We start from the raw sequence: 14868 nt of genomic DNA, 5'->3' as shown, positions 1-14868 counted from the left end.
CTTGGCTGCCTTAAGGCATGTTAATGCTTGGTGGTCTGTTAGCAATTTTATAGTTTCTTCAAGCAACAGATCTCTGTATTTCTGTAATGCCCATACTATAGCAAGATCCTCTCGCTCTGTTACTGTGTAGTTTCTCTCTGCTTGGCTTAGAGTGCGGCTAGCCATAGCAACAGTTTTCTCTACACCATTCTCCTCTTGAGCTAGTTTGCATCCGAGGGCTGTGTCGGAAGCATCTATATACAGTAAAAATTCCTTTCCCTGGGTTGGATGGTAGATGACATGCTGTGCCAGAAACAAGTTCTTCAGGCTGACGAAGGCTTGTTCATACTCTTCAGTCCACACCCACACTTGACCTTTCTTTAGCAAGGTAAACATAGGAACTGCACACTGTGCTACTTGGTTAGAATATATTCTGTAGAAACCAATGATGCCTAGGAAAGCTCTCAGCTGTTTTACATTTCTAGGAGTAGGAAAATCCTGGATGGTCTGTAGTTTGTCTGGGGCTGTCTTGATGCCTTCAGGCGTGAGGATGTCTCCCAGGAAGGGTAGTTCCTCTCTGCAGAAAACCGATTTCCTGATCTTGATGGTCATGCCTGCCTCTTGCAATCTATGCAGTACTGTGGCAACATGCTGCAGGTGTTCCTCAAAACTGGACGATGTAATTAGAATGTCGTCGACATATGCCCTTGCAAATCTCTGGCACTCTGGTCCTAAGGTTGCATCTAAACATCTTGTAAAATCAGTCACTGCATTGCACAGTCCAAATGGCATGACTGTGAATACATATTGCTGGTTGCGGAACAGGAAGGATGTGTATTGGCACGAGCTAGGCTCCAGTGGAATCTGCCAATATCCTGATGACAAGTCCATTGTAGTTAGGTATTTTACACCTTCATATAGCCGTAGTATTTCCGATGTCTGCACAGGACTTTCCCTGTCTTTCACAGTGATCTGGTTAAGTTCCCTAGCATCGAGACACAGTCTCACTGTACCATCTTTCTTGCTCACACACACTATTGGGTTAGCATAGGGGCTAGCTTCCCTCCTAATCACCTGCCAGTCTATCATAAGCTGCAAGTAGGCTGTAGCTTCCTGTACGTACTTCACTGGAATTGGATATGATTTCCGGTGGTAAGGTGCCTCTTCGTTTATTCTAATCTTGGCTTGGTAAAATTTATTCCGGCCTGGCTTGTCGGAAAACACAGCCTGGAAAGTAGCCAGTACACTAAACAGCTGTTGCAGCTGGTTGGGTGCCATACTCTTCACATTTTGCAGTGATTGTGAATGTCTTCGAGCGATGCCTGGAGCTGCTCACTGGTCTGGCTGCTACATATTTGTAGGTGCATAGGTTCATTATACAAAATACCAACAAAATTATTTCTCACATGCCACTTGCCAGTGAGTGATACTGGAGTCTCACAATCACTCGAGTGGATAGCACACAGTTGGAAATCTATCACCACACCAAACTGTGATAAAAAAATCTGTTCCAATTATCAAGGGCTTGGCTAGGCCTTTTATTACAAGTACAGTCATGTCTTTAGGTTTACCTAGGCCATGTATTGTAATCAGCACCTGTCTATTGATTACAGGGCTGGCCCTTGAGGTCACTCCTATTATTTTGACTGCTGGTACTGGAATCTTAGGTATATGTATTGATACCTTGCTGTTCGAGGTAGCTCACTAACTCCTCACTGATACAAGTGACTTCAGCGCCACTGTCTATTAAGGCATCTACATTACAATTACAAATATTCAATGTCACTTGAGGACAAACTGTGCGTAGTTGATGATCTGAGTCTTCATCATTCTCCTTAAACAAAAATTCCCTCTCACTCTCGTGAAGCATAACAGTGCATATAAACTTCTGATAACTTATGCAGCTGTAGATTGGAGTCGTTTCATCCACCCCTGAGCCTGGATAGTGGGTTTCTGTTCGGGGCGATCGCACGGAAACCAGTTCTAGTTTAACGTGCCAGGATTGGCACGTCCACCTCGAGCATTATGTGTAGCTCCATCGTGGTGGGTCCACTGTTTATGTCCTGCAGCATTCGAAACAGCAGCCTTGAACTCGGCTGCTACTGGATTCTCCACTTCTCGTTGATAATACACAGCTTGCTGTGATGTCGGTGGCGTCGTAAATGGCGGTGGAAATGTCGCATTCTGGTGTCTTCTCTGGTACGAGAGATGGCTGTTGTGGGCACTGCCACCATTGTTCTCGTGTGTCTGGGGGGCATAATGGTATGGCATGCAGTTGTCCTCGTGTCTGCCGATGTAGCGGGGCTCGTCAGTTCTACCATTGAATATGTACATGGATAGAAGTCGCTTCCTAATGGAGAAATACTTTCGTGATTTTGGGGCGCTATTCAAGTAGTTGGCCTAACAGCCACGAGATGGCAGGGCTTGCGGGAGTGCGAGGCAGTAGGACAACTACAACATTTTATCGCCATCCTTTTCTTTCCAAAATGCTTGTCCTTCATGTTTGTGTGTGTATGTGTGACGGCAAGCATTGGGAAGCGCAGGATATCGCCTTCAACACTGACCAACTTCTACTTGACAATCATTGGCAGTTGGCAGGGGGGTCTCTTCCCGCTTATCGCTCATTTTCCCCCCTCCAACATCGCGCGCTGCTGACGTCACGTGGAGGATTCAGACCAAGCTTGCCGCTTGCTAAGTCGTACACACTGGCAAAGTGAACTCGTCATTGTGAAGAAAGTAATTAACCAAACTGCACAAAATTTTTAGTATATATTTCTTAATATCCATAGCTGCCAATGGTTCAGTTGTTACGACCTTAAAAACTTTAATACGGCAGTAAAAAAATAATACTTAAAAAAGTGTTTTTAAGGTCTATGAAAAGTTTTAGTATCTACAATTTTTGTTACCAAATTATTATGTATTCCTGATTACTCTAACTATGTAATGCAAGAAAACAAAATGTGCATCAAGGGTCAAATATCAAATCAAAGTTTACTAATTCCTCGTAATTGCCTTGTATGTTTTCAGGTTCCATTCGCTCTCGCACATGCACAATGAAAAATACCTTCAAAATTATAGTAGTCCCAGTATTTCATATGATGATTCCACCAACGAAACAACATGCACAAGTCCAATATCACAAGAAGTGATCAATAATCTGGAAGTTTACAGTAATTCAAAATACTTGCATACTCTTCAATATAACTCTTGATATTCGTAGATAGTCTTTTAAAGTTTCGTATTAGGACTCAAAAGAATAATTATATAAACCAATATAAATTGACAGTCCTTTTCAGTCTGCTTCATGTCAATTTTTTTTTCTTTGCCAGCTATATCATTCTTAATAAACTTTTAGTTTTTTTTTATGTCGGACTGCGCTTGTTTTAAACATAAAATATTTAATTACAACAAATATTTTAGTGATGTGCGAGTCTCGGCATCATCGAGAACGAGTCGAGACAGAAATTTTCTCAATCTCGTCTCAAGATAATTTTTTTGGCTCGGAATTTTCGAGAATTTTGTAAACAAGAAATAGGTTAGGTAATATAATATATTGAGGCAGCATTTTGCGTTGCGTGTTGAAATAATTAACATATCTTCAACGTAACGTAGATCGAATAAAATAAAATATACTTGTTACGATAGTATACACGATAAATTATTAAAAAGTTAAAAACGAACAACTTCCGTTCACAAGTCACTACATGAAACGGTAAACGTAAACAATGAATTGTGCTGTGGTTATCACATTAAACTACAGAAGAAAATGATTATTTTCCGTTAATAAAACCAACATTAAAGTTAAAAATAAATCATTTTCAGTATCAATATCAAGTATCAACGTAAAACGGTACGGTAAAAAATAAAAATATAAACATGACTGCAGAATTCTTCCGCGATTGCATTTTGTTTTATGGCCTTAGGTTATACACACGGCCAGCAGTATATAACAAGCAACATGATGTTTAAATTGCGGTCCGTATAGATAGTGACATATCGATAGTGGTGAATGTTCAGACTTTCATGATCAAGTACCGTCCATGGCTCAAGGAAACTGTATAGACTATGGAGTCAATAACGTATGTTTACATACGACAGTAGGCAAATAAACTGTTAAGTGAGTGTAAAGGTAAAGTTGTAATTGCAAACCGAAAACAAGTAAAGTTGAGTGCGATGGAGGAAAGTGTTAGTGGTGTGGATAAAAAAGAACGGAAAATAGCCACAATATGGAACTTTTATTTAAAAAAGAAAGAAGGTGGCGAATGTAAATTGTGTAAAAACATTATTAAAACGCCTTCATGCTCGACAAGTGGACTTTTGCGGCACTTGAAACAACATCCAGCCGCTGAAAAATAATTCAACAAAATAACTGCTGAAGAAAAGAAGACTTCTAGTCGACAACTTTCAATGTTTGAGTGTGTTGCAAAAAAACAGAAGCTTTGCATCAGCGATGTGAGGAAAAATCAAATAGACAAAAAAATTGCTATCATGATGGCTTGTGATTTTCAACCTTACAGCATGGTGGATGACCATGGCTTCAGAGGTCTAATCAACGAATTAGAACCTAGCTACGAGATTCCTTCGCGAACAACATTTTCAAGGACGGTTATACCACAGTTGTATCAAGAGGAAAGAACCAAACTGGCTGATGAAATTAGTACAGATGCCATCAATGGTCTGGAGTCGCTTTCTTTCACTACCGATACATGGTCACCTAGGAGACATGAAAGCTACATTTCGCTTACAGGCCATTACCTAACAGAAGAGATCAAATTAAAATGCCATATTCTTGGCAATTACCACTTTCCAGTCTCACATACTGCAGATGCAGTACATGCAAAGCTTGTAGGGGCAATGGAAGAATGGAATTTGCCAACTGATCAAGTCCCAGTTTATGTCATAACAGACAATGCAAAAACCTTAAATGTGCCATAAGAAAAACCTTATTTCATCATGTTCAGTGTTTTGCACATACACTACAGTTGGCACTGCACGATGCAAAAAATGAACATGATATTACAGCACTTTTGGCAAAAGGACGAGCTATTGTTGGCCATTATCGACACAGTAATGTTGCTCGTGAGAGGCTGCATGCACTTCAAGTGAAGCTAAACAAACCTGTTCACGAGCTACTGCCAATGGTGCCAACTAGATGGAATAGTGAATACACCATGCTGTCACGTCTTGTTGAGCAGCAGGTGCCCATTTCTGCTGATTTAGGAGAGAGCATGGCAGTGGAGAACTTCACCTCTAGTGAGTGGAAACTAGCTGCTAGCATTGCACATATTTTGCAACCAATAGATGAGGCCACAACCGAGTTATGTTACTCAAAGTTCCCAACACTGTCATCAAAAATCCCATTGATATATGGAATTGAAGCAATGCTTACAAACTATGTCCAAACAGACCAATGCAAATCTGGTACTGCATTTGCTAAATCACTGCAAAGAGGTTTAAAATCAAGATTTCCTTCATATTCTTGTGTGAAAGAAGATCTTCTTTCAATGGCGCTTGACCCTAGATTCAAGACTGTGATATTGCAAGACCATGAAAAGTTGTTGTGCACGAAATACATCACTTCACATCAGCAACCTGAAACTGATTATCGTCCTGAACCAGAACTGGAGCAGGTGACTGAAGCTAAAGAGACTTGCTCACTGTGGTCAAGTTTTGAAGTGTTGAAGAAGACATCACAATCATCAGTTAGGACTAAATCATCAAGTCTGGAGGAAGAACTAAAAATATATTTACGTGAAGATGTAATTCCAAGGAACGGTGACCCACTTACCTGGTGGAAAAACAACAAGATACGCTTTCCAGCTCTGGCTAAAGTAGCAAGAAGGTATCTGGCAATACCAGCTACACAAGTTGAAAGCGAACGAATATTTAGTACTGCTGGAAACACTGTGAGCATTAGGCGTGAAAATTTGTTGGCTGAAAATGTTGAAAAGCTGGTGTTTTTAAATAGCCGCTTTAGACCTTAAATTAGGCTAGCCACTAGAGTGTTCTTTCTTTGTAAACTAATGTTTCATTCATCGTCTTTTGTGGATACTTGATAAAATTATTGAATAATTATGTATGTTCTTTCAGATTATTGAGTTTTACTTTTTTGGATCATATTATCCTGTTAACTAAAGTACAGATTTCTCGATCTCGACTCGATTCTCGAGAATTTTTAAATTGCTTTCTTTATCTCGTCTCGAATTCAAAAAAGTCTTTCTTGCACATGCCTAAAATATTTAGTCTATAGAGCGAAACATTAAAATTTCCACAGATATGCTATGGACAAGCATAGAGTAATGGTGTAATTTACCATAAAATTATAAATGGTATTACTAAAACAAATATATTAATTAAATTGTCTATACAAACAAATTAAGTACAATTTCATTACACTTTCTTAGGAACTTTGCTAAAAAGCATATTTCGTGAGTTTTTGTAACGCGATACCATCGTGCAAGTGTATGCGCGCGCGAATCTCGAAAACATACAAAACGATTCTGAGCAAACGGCTATATCCATCAACGATTAGTTAACGTCTTTTTTATATTTGATCCTTAATGCACATTTCGCATACTTTTATTACATTTCTAGTGTAATCTGGAAAGAAACATCCTTCCATAACGAACATTGTACTAAATCACCTGCCAAACCTTAAAATCACTGTGTGATGTATTATTTTTTTTCTGCCGTATTATATTGTATGAGGCATTAAAAACTTACCCATTACAGGCTATGTACATTAAGGAATAAAACCTAAAAAAAAAAAAATTGTTTGGATATTTAGTTTCTTCACAATGACGAGTTTATTTTATCGCGGCATACTACTGTCTTGGCCGGGCAATACCAGCCCTATCTCAATCCTCCAAGTTACGTTCGACGCCTTCAGCCAATGAATGCCAATGAATACCTTGGGCAGTTGGCATATAGCTCCGCTTCGCTTCTCAGACAGCAGGCAGTAGCTTAGTAACCTGGTCGGCTGGGGATGAGATTTGCCAACCACCCTGCTTACCAAGAACCATGACTCTCAACACATTGATAGAATCTTTTCTTAATTAGTCCATCAAGTATCACATCAATTCATTCTTTTAAATTCACACCACGTATTGTAGTTGATGCCCGGTGAAAGTAAATGTCAATTTTCATAAATGCAATTTAAATTTTTTGTAATATACACTTCTCTGACTGATTCAGCTTAAGCGCAGTTTACCTTATGATGTTATCTATTTTTATTATTATTAATTTAAAAAACTTTACATCACAGCTTGACAACCGATGCATAATTGTAATATTAACAGTTACGGTTATTTGATAATTGTAACTGTGCAACCACCTAAGGTTAGTTTACGATTGAGCAATGAAAATTTAATACTTGTACATGACCCTGTAGGTACGTGGAAAATTATTTTAACAGTTTATTATTGACGTAGGTCTAGCCAATAATAACAAAATAATGTAAACAAAAGCAGACTGAAGTCGTGTTAACTGTCTTTTTAAATAAATTATGGTAGCAAAGGATTGTACGTGGTATCACCCTATTATTACTTAAATAGACAATATAACACATAAGATTTCAATGCATCATTTAGGAAATATAATAAATGCCAGTCTTTTTTTATTATGTTACCGATGTGTTTTCCGTTTACCGAAATTCAATATAGGCTTAATTTTAATGTGACCATTTTATAATCATGAATATTGCTATTCAAACACGTACACCAATATTTAAAATCACTGGCCCGATAATATCACATAACCTAAACATTACATTTACTGGCAATAGGTAGATGCTTAATTGAAATTTGAACTATTATGGCTAATCGAAAATAAGATCTGTACTACTACTGAAATACCGGTACGCTAATAAAAAAGGAGAGATTTTAAGAATTTTTTTTTTATTTTTAATTTTTTTTTTAATTTGTGCATTATGATAACTTTTTCACCCACATTGAAAGGTTTTCAAAATTCATAATGTTGTGGTAGTCTCCAGATTTTTTTCTCCGTACGGCACCACATGTAAAATCGTCTACTTCGATTATTTTCCTATGCTCTGTTTTCTAACCCGTTCTGTATCGTAAAAGCCAAACTGGTTTTGGTCTGCTTTTGTTCATTGAGATGTGTTGCAACATGTAGACAATCTCGCGAGCTTTTTCGCGCTGTGGCGTGCCAGATTTCATACGTAATTTAAATCCCGACGTAGAAGCCATTACATACGTAGATCGGTTCGTGTAATTCGGACTGCGAGACAGCCGAGCGCGGCGGTGTTATCAGCCAGATAGCGGCTTCATTAATAACCCCCTCCACTTCCTAATGCGCTCATCATGTGACCGTCTGCTGGCAGTGTGATCTGCGCAGGTTCTTTTCCTTGTTGTCCTACTCGCCGCAGCGCGCGCCACTGCCTCGCACTCCCACAAGCCCTGCCATCTCGTGGCTGTTAGGCCAACTACTTGAATAGTGCCCTAAAATCACGAAAGTATTTCTCCATATGGAAGCGACTTCTATCCATATACATATTCGATGGTTCTACGGTACTTCTGGCGTACTCCCTCTCATCATCCGATGAGGATCTCTGTCGGCGATCACGGGACTCCCTGGGAGGTCGTCCCTCTGGTGAGTACGATCAACGTCATGTGTCGCTGCGGTCGTCCTGCCTCCTTCTGTTGTCAGGGTGGCTACAAACAGGGAAAACAGGGAAAATGCAGGGAATTTTAATACAACAGTGAAAACAGGGAAATACCAGGGAATTTTAATAGCAGACTAAAGATAGAAATTTTCAATCACAACTAATTTTGAAAATAACCTGAATTTTTGTGTTTGTGTTTGGAATGTTCAGAAATTGTTGTTGGGTTTGATGAGTCTTTGAACAAGATGGTTCAAAAAGGTCAGATATTACAGTGAGGTTTTGGGACAAGAAAAGTGACACTATTTAAAAATGGTATTTCAACTCTTCATTTTTAGGACATTTTACAGCTTTAGATATTTTGAAAGCATTTTGAGGCTCTGTCAGAATTGAGATCGGTCAGAATACTGCAAGTATCAATGAATGGACCAAACTTAAACCTGAAGTTTCACAAGGACCTTATTGATGATATCACCTCACATGATCCTGATAGTGCTGTCAGGTGGCTGCAAAATATTGAAGTGGCTGAAAGAGCTCTTACTATTCTTACATGTATAGAAAAGTATGTGGCGGGAGTTCAAGCTGCCAAGAAAGTGCCAGGGTGCCAAAGTTTTCAAGTTGTGTCTGCAGTGATAAAGGACAAACTGTGAGCTGAAAAATTGGCTTTCTTTCAGTCAGTAGCTGCAGAAGTGGAACCATTTCTTCGTGAATTTCAAGCAGACACCCCGCTTGCACCTTTTTTGTATGAATACCTAAACAAGATTATTATCTCCTTAGGTAAGAGGTTTATAAAGCCAGAGTTCCAAACAGAATTTGAAACAAAATTAATCATTTCAGAGGAAAAGTTAATGACTGCCAAAAACGTTTACCTGGGATATGGAACAAGAGATGCCCTCCACAAAGTGAAGAATGTCACAGAGAAAGATATATTGGTTTTTCAACAAGAGTGTAAAATTTGCCTGAAAACACTTTGTAATAAACTATTGGTTTCATCACCACTTTGTTTCAAGCTGACAAAGGGGATATCTTATTTGGATCCTGGGGTGGCTCAGCATGCATCAGTTCGCGACAGAAGGCTCTGTATGGTATTGGAGGTACTAGTAACGAAGAAGTGGGTGTCTGGTGCAGGGAGAGCAGATCGTATTGATCGGCAATTCAAAAGTATTTGCTGTGCTTCAGATTTTGTTGGAAAAATGAAAGGTTTTTCCAAGAAAAGTGACAGATTGGAAACATTGTGGTTGAGCCTTATTCCTAGTGATGCCGAATATGGTGATTTGAAGGCTTTTCTGAAAATAGTATTCATCATTTCACATGGAAATTCAGCTTTAGAAAGAGGATTTTCTATAAATAAAGTGTGCATAGTAGAAAATCAATGTGAGGCATCACTTGTTGCTCAAAGACAAGTGTACGATGCGGTACTGGCAGTTGGTGGTGTAGAGTATATTGAAGTGACAAAGGTATTGATTCACGCAGCTCGTAATGCTTGATCACGATATGGAGAAGTATTAGCACAGCAAAAAAAGGAAAAGGAGTCCCATTGTGAAGCAGAGCTGCAGCAAAAGCATGGAATGAAAAGAGCTTCAGAATTTGAGGTTAAAAAGAGGAAATTTTTGGAAGAAGCCCAATTACAAGCAAGAGATTGGGTCTCTTCGAAAGAACTAAGAAACTTCCTGAGGGTGTGTCTTATAAAAAAATCCTACTTGATTGCAGTTATTCATATTTTTGTATATTTCTTAATTTGCCCCTTATTAAAAATATTGTCATTGTTGAAAACATTATTATGGATACTTGCAAGAGGAAAGCACAAAGTTTGCTGTCTACACCAAGAAAAATTAGAAGTTATTCATATAGAGGTATTTATGACCAGGGGCGCAACAACAGGGGGGGGGGGGGGGGGGCAAGGGTATTTTGCCCCCCCCCCCCTTCTGAAACCTTGAAGTGGGGGCAAACGGGGGCAAAGAAAGTGCTGTGTAATAAATTTTTAGATAATAAAACTGCTTAAATAGCACCATTTTCCACCTTGAAATACAAATTTTCCCCGCTTCAATAGGGGGGATCGATGATTCTTTATAAAAAGGTATATTCCCCCCCCCCTTTGGAAATGTAGTTGTTGCGCCCCTGTTTATGACAATATATTTTATTATTTATAACATTATGTTATTCTCATAGCATTTGTTCATTTATATAAAAAGTGGTTCTAAAAATATTGTTATCCAAGTATTATTGAGAAAGTTATTTCATAACAGGGAAGTTTTTTGGAATTACTCTGGAAAACAGGGAAAACACAGGGAATTTCAAACTTTAAGTTCTGTAGCCACCCTGGTTGTTGACATCCTCATCGTTGTAGTAATTATGGGCGTTGGACCACCATGTTCTCTTCTTTGGGTAGGGGCCCTTTCGATAATTCGTAGTTGCCACACAAGTATTAAGTATTTTTAACTAACCTAGCTTGACCATGGCTGCTGAAAAAATATCTGGCAAGATGTTGGTTAAGAAGCCCATTATTCTGTGACAGTGACCTGATTGCTGTGTAATTTACACACTGCTCTCAAATACCAATAAATGCTTTCATTTCATTAACTGATGTATCTTTCCAACGTTTAGTGGTTCCTGAGTACTTCACATGTACGCTTCAATGCTTCTGGTTGCTTTGAAGTTGGTATTATCACGCACTATAACTAGAATTTCAGTAGGAATAAAATGTAAATATGACTCTTAACACAGAATATTTTTGGTGCTTTCAGAAAGTGCCAGTTTATTACTTTTCATGATGTTATGAGCTCGCCATTTACTTTGACGTGGAGGATTTGAAGATCAAAAATCTGCAACTTTTAGTTTAATAAGTTTTCAATTCATTTACACTATTTTCATCATCTGATGCATCATTCTCAGTACTTCAAAACTAACCTCATCAGCAAACTCTCTTCTTCAACGAGATCTTCATCTTCACTGGCTCTCCAGATACTGAATATTTCTCTCTGTTCAGTTGTAATATACTTGGATCATCAATAGCTATTATTTCTTGTATCTCATCAGGAGTTTATTTTGTAAACATATTCAAATCATAAAACATATAAATGTTAACCATACATCTTTAGCATAAATATTGGAATTTTACCAATATATAACTTGCTGTTATATTTCCATTTTGATTGCCTCCCTTGGTAGCAGAAGTGTTAAATACAAAAGCGACATTGACACACATGTACCATGTTTGAAATAAATTAGAACTTATAATATTTATATCCAAAACTTTTCTATTCATTTTGAACACATAGTGCCAGTTATTTTATAAGTACTGATTTGTAAAGAGGATGATAAATAGTATTGTTTATTTCAGAATTAAATTTTTGTTTAAGATTTTAAGATTGAATTGTGCAACTTGTGTTTACACGAATTCTGATGCCCTCTATCATTGTATTTGTTTCATAACCATAACACTATTTTTTTTATATAAAATATTCGTACACTGTAATAGAAATAAAATTGTTTTTTTTTTTTTTTTTTTTTAAGTTTACTGTAATTATTTAGCATCTGATAGAGACTGTTTTAAATTTTTCCATTTTATTGAACACTTTTTGAATATGGTTGAAAATTTTTATTTATATACAACAAAATATGTTCTACTCATGCATATAACATGTAGGTTATCAAGCAATGATGAACACTTATTAGTACATATTTAGAACTTCAGAGCTATCAAAAATTCTGTAAAAATTACCTAATGCTCAACACAGTTTTGGTAACGTTGCATTATCTTACATGTATACAATGTTACATTAATTGATAAACATAATTGACACATAAAATTTGTGCTAGTTAGTTGTTATAATAAATTCAAGAAAGATGTCTGCATGTGTCAGTTGTTTGCACCATTAATTGGGAGAAATCCGTCTGCTGCCTTAGCCACTGGGATTTCCACACTGAGCATTACCATCCGCATTGTAGTGTGTGTGGTTCAATAGGTGTGTGTGTGCTGATCCTGTTGTGAAATGGTCACTTCGCTGAGATGAAGAAAGCATCCTACTATCTTCAAAGAAAATGTGAGAAACTGTAATTCAAAACCACTGAACTGACCAGAAGATTATAAAAACCATTTTACAATACTTTGCTTTTTAACTACATGATTTATCAAGTAGCTTTTGAAATTGTCAGTACCTACAAAATATATTTTGAACTTGCTTGGTTGAGAGAAGGAACTATTTCATGTAATTAGCGGTCAATCTGCCGGGTGCTCTGTGTTCTTGCTGGCTGACCTCCTACCCCGTGTTCTCTTTCCCTCCAGGTGTGTTTCGTGTTTCACTGTGCTGTCACGAGGACTCACGAAGCTCGTGCAGTTCAGAGACAATGTGATCTGCTCGCTCTGCAGGAACACTCAGCATGAAGCAGCTGACCAACCAAAAGAGGATACGCTGGTCTCTTGCTGCTCATGACATCTGCTTCACCAATGTGTTCCACTCGTACTTCTTCGCCCTGGGCAAGTGCGTTCCTGTGGTGCGTGGCCGTGGCGTGTACCAGGTGTGTACCAGCTGACTTGCATGCCACCATTGTGCTGCAGCCAGTCTTGGCTAGTTCATTACATTAATGGCTAATGAACCTAATTTGCTATAGTTTATTTGCATGGAATTTTTTTTTCTAAACAAATCCATTAATCAAGTACAACAGACTCCAGATTGTGTTTATCAAGGGGAGCGATGCCATGTTTAATCTGCGAGCTAATGTGTAAATGTGACAAGTAGGTGTAATACAGCACTAAACATACACTGTTGTATTATTTGTAACTTATTGTCATTCAGTGGTTTGTTCAAAAACCTTTTTTAAAGAAACATTAATTATTAAAATACAACAGGAAATTTGGTGACTGTTGAAAGTAACAACTCCTGCAAAAGGAGATGAACTAAGTAAGAAGTGATGCAATTTTTTCAGCGTATCTGGTTAATATTGTGTGATTTTCCAATGCAGCATTGTAACTTGCCAGTAATTTTTTACCTGTAAACATTTTTACTTATTTTGGTTTATGTTAACGTACCATTTTCACCATATTGAAGTCCATAAATCAGTTTTATGTGTTTGTTTTTAAGCTCTTTGAATGAAGGTAAGTGAGTTATTTGTACCAACTGTTTAGCAATAAATTGTTCATCCGGACACTGGCATATCATCTAAGGCCATCAGCATCATGAACAGTTTCGTGAATGACATACAAAATCTATATTATTGTAATATATTAAATAACTAATTGTTTCTATTGTTGGTTATGTATTGTATTCTATTCCTTGTTTATTTTTTCATGTAAAACTAAGAATTATTTAATACTATTTTCATTAATTGAAGTCATAGCAAATATTCCAATATTTAAGTAAATGTTCTGTGGTGTATAAAGTTGTAAGTATTTATGTTTCCTGTGTTACTGTATCTGGTCAGTTTAAAGATGTTCATTTAAGATCAGTGTAAATGATAAGACATACAGAGATGCATATTCTGTTCATGATGCAGAATGTGTAATGGTATGTTTTATAAATTTTTTTTATGATTTTGTTATTTATTGATTGTGTGTGATATTTAAGGATGAGGCAACCAAATTTAAGATTCCATGTATGATTCATAAATAAAATAATTTTGATCACAAGGCATTCAAGTGATTTTTGTAATAAAGCTTATGATTTATTTGAAAGGATATTAAATTCTTAGAAAGCATAACATATATTTTTTCGTATTGAAAATTTGTCTAAAAGATATTTTCCTTTCAGTTAGTAAACCTACATCAAGAGTGAAAATATACCATAGCTTAATGACAATAGTTAATGACCCTAAGAAGTAATGAAGTGCAAAGTACTAGAAAATTTTACTTTTTTCTTTTTTGTACATCGTAGATTTTTAACACAAAAAACACTTTTTGATATTTTGAATGTAGTATTTTCTCTACTAAAACATGAATCGATAATATTAATAAACGACACACACATGGTAAATTGCTGTGTGTGGCAACACAAAAGTTAAACATCCAGTACTTTCATATATTTGGTTATTTAGTGATTGCAGGATGGGAAGTTTTGACGAGTCACATTAATGCTTGGCTAAGACGACGATTGTTCCTTACACAAACGAAAAAACTTGAAAAATATTTCACCTGATTTTGCAGGTGTAAAAGTCTGTTAATTTTCTCAAAACTATTACTGGTTGTATTTAAATAGAAGAGTTTGAAACAAATTTTGGTAAATTATTCTTTTCTCATTGCATTTACATACCGGTTCCATGATTTCTGATGTCAT

The 14868-nt window shown here is 37.1% G+C and overlaps 1 protein-coding gene across 1 annotated transcript in view; it reads left to right on the top strand.

Annotated features, from left to right (window-relative positions):
• LOC134527331 (tafazzin) overlaps positions 1 to 14868 on the top strand; it is a 115409-nt gene that overhangs the window by 53662 nt on the left and 46879 nt on the right. Inside the window, exon 3 of the mRNA XM_063359907.1 lies at positions 12969 to 13117. Within this exon, the coding sequence (XP_063215977.1) occupies positions 12969 to 13117 (149 nt within the window). The remainder of the gene's footprint in view (positions 1 to 12968; positions 13118 to 14868) is intronic.

This window comes from Bacillus rossius, chromosome 1 (assembly GCF_032445375.1).
Source record: "Bacillus rossius redtenbacheri isolate Brsri chromosome 1, Brsri_v3, whole genome shotgun sequence".
Classification (NCBI taxonomy): domain Eukaryota; kingdom Metazoa; phylum Arthropoda; class Insecta; order Phasmatodea; family Bacillidae; genus Bacillus; species Bacillus rossius.
This window is presented reverse-complemented; position numbering and strand designations above follow the sequence as displayed.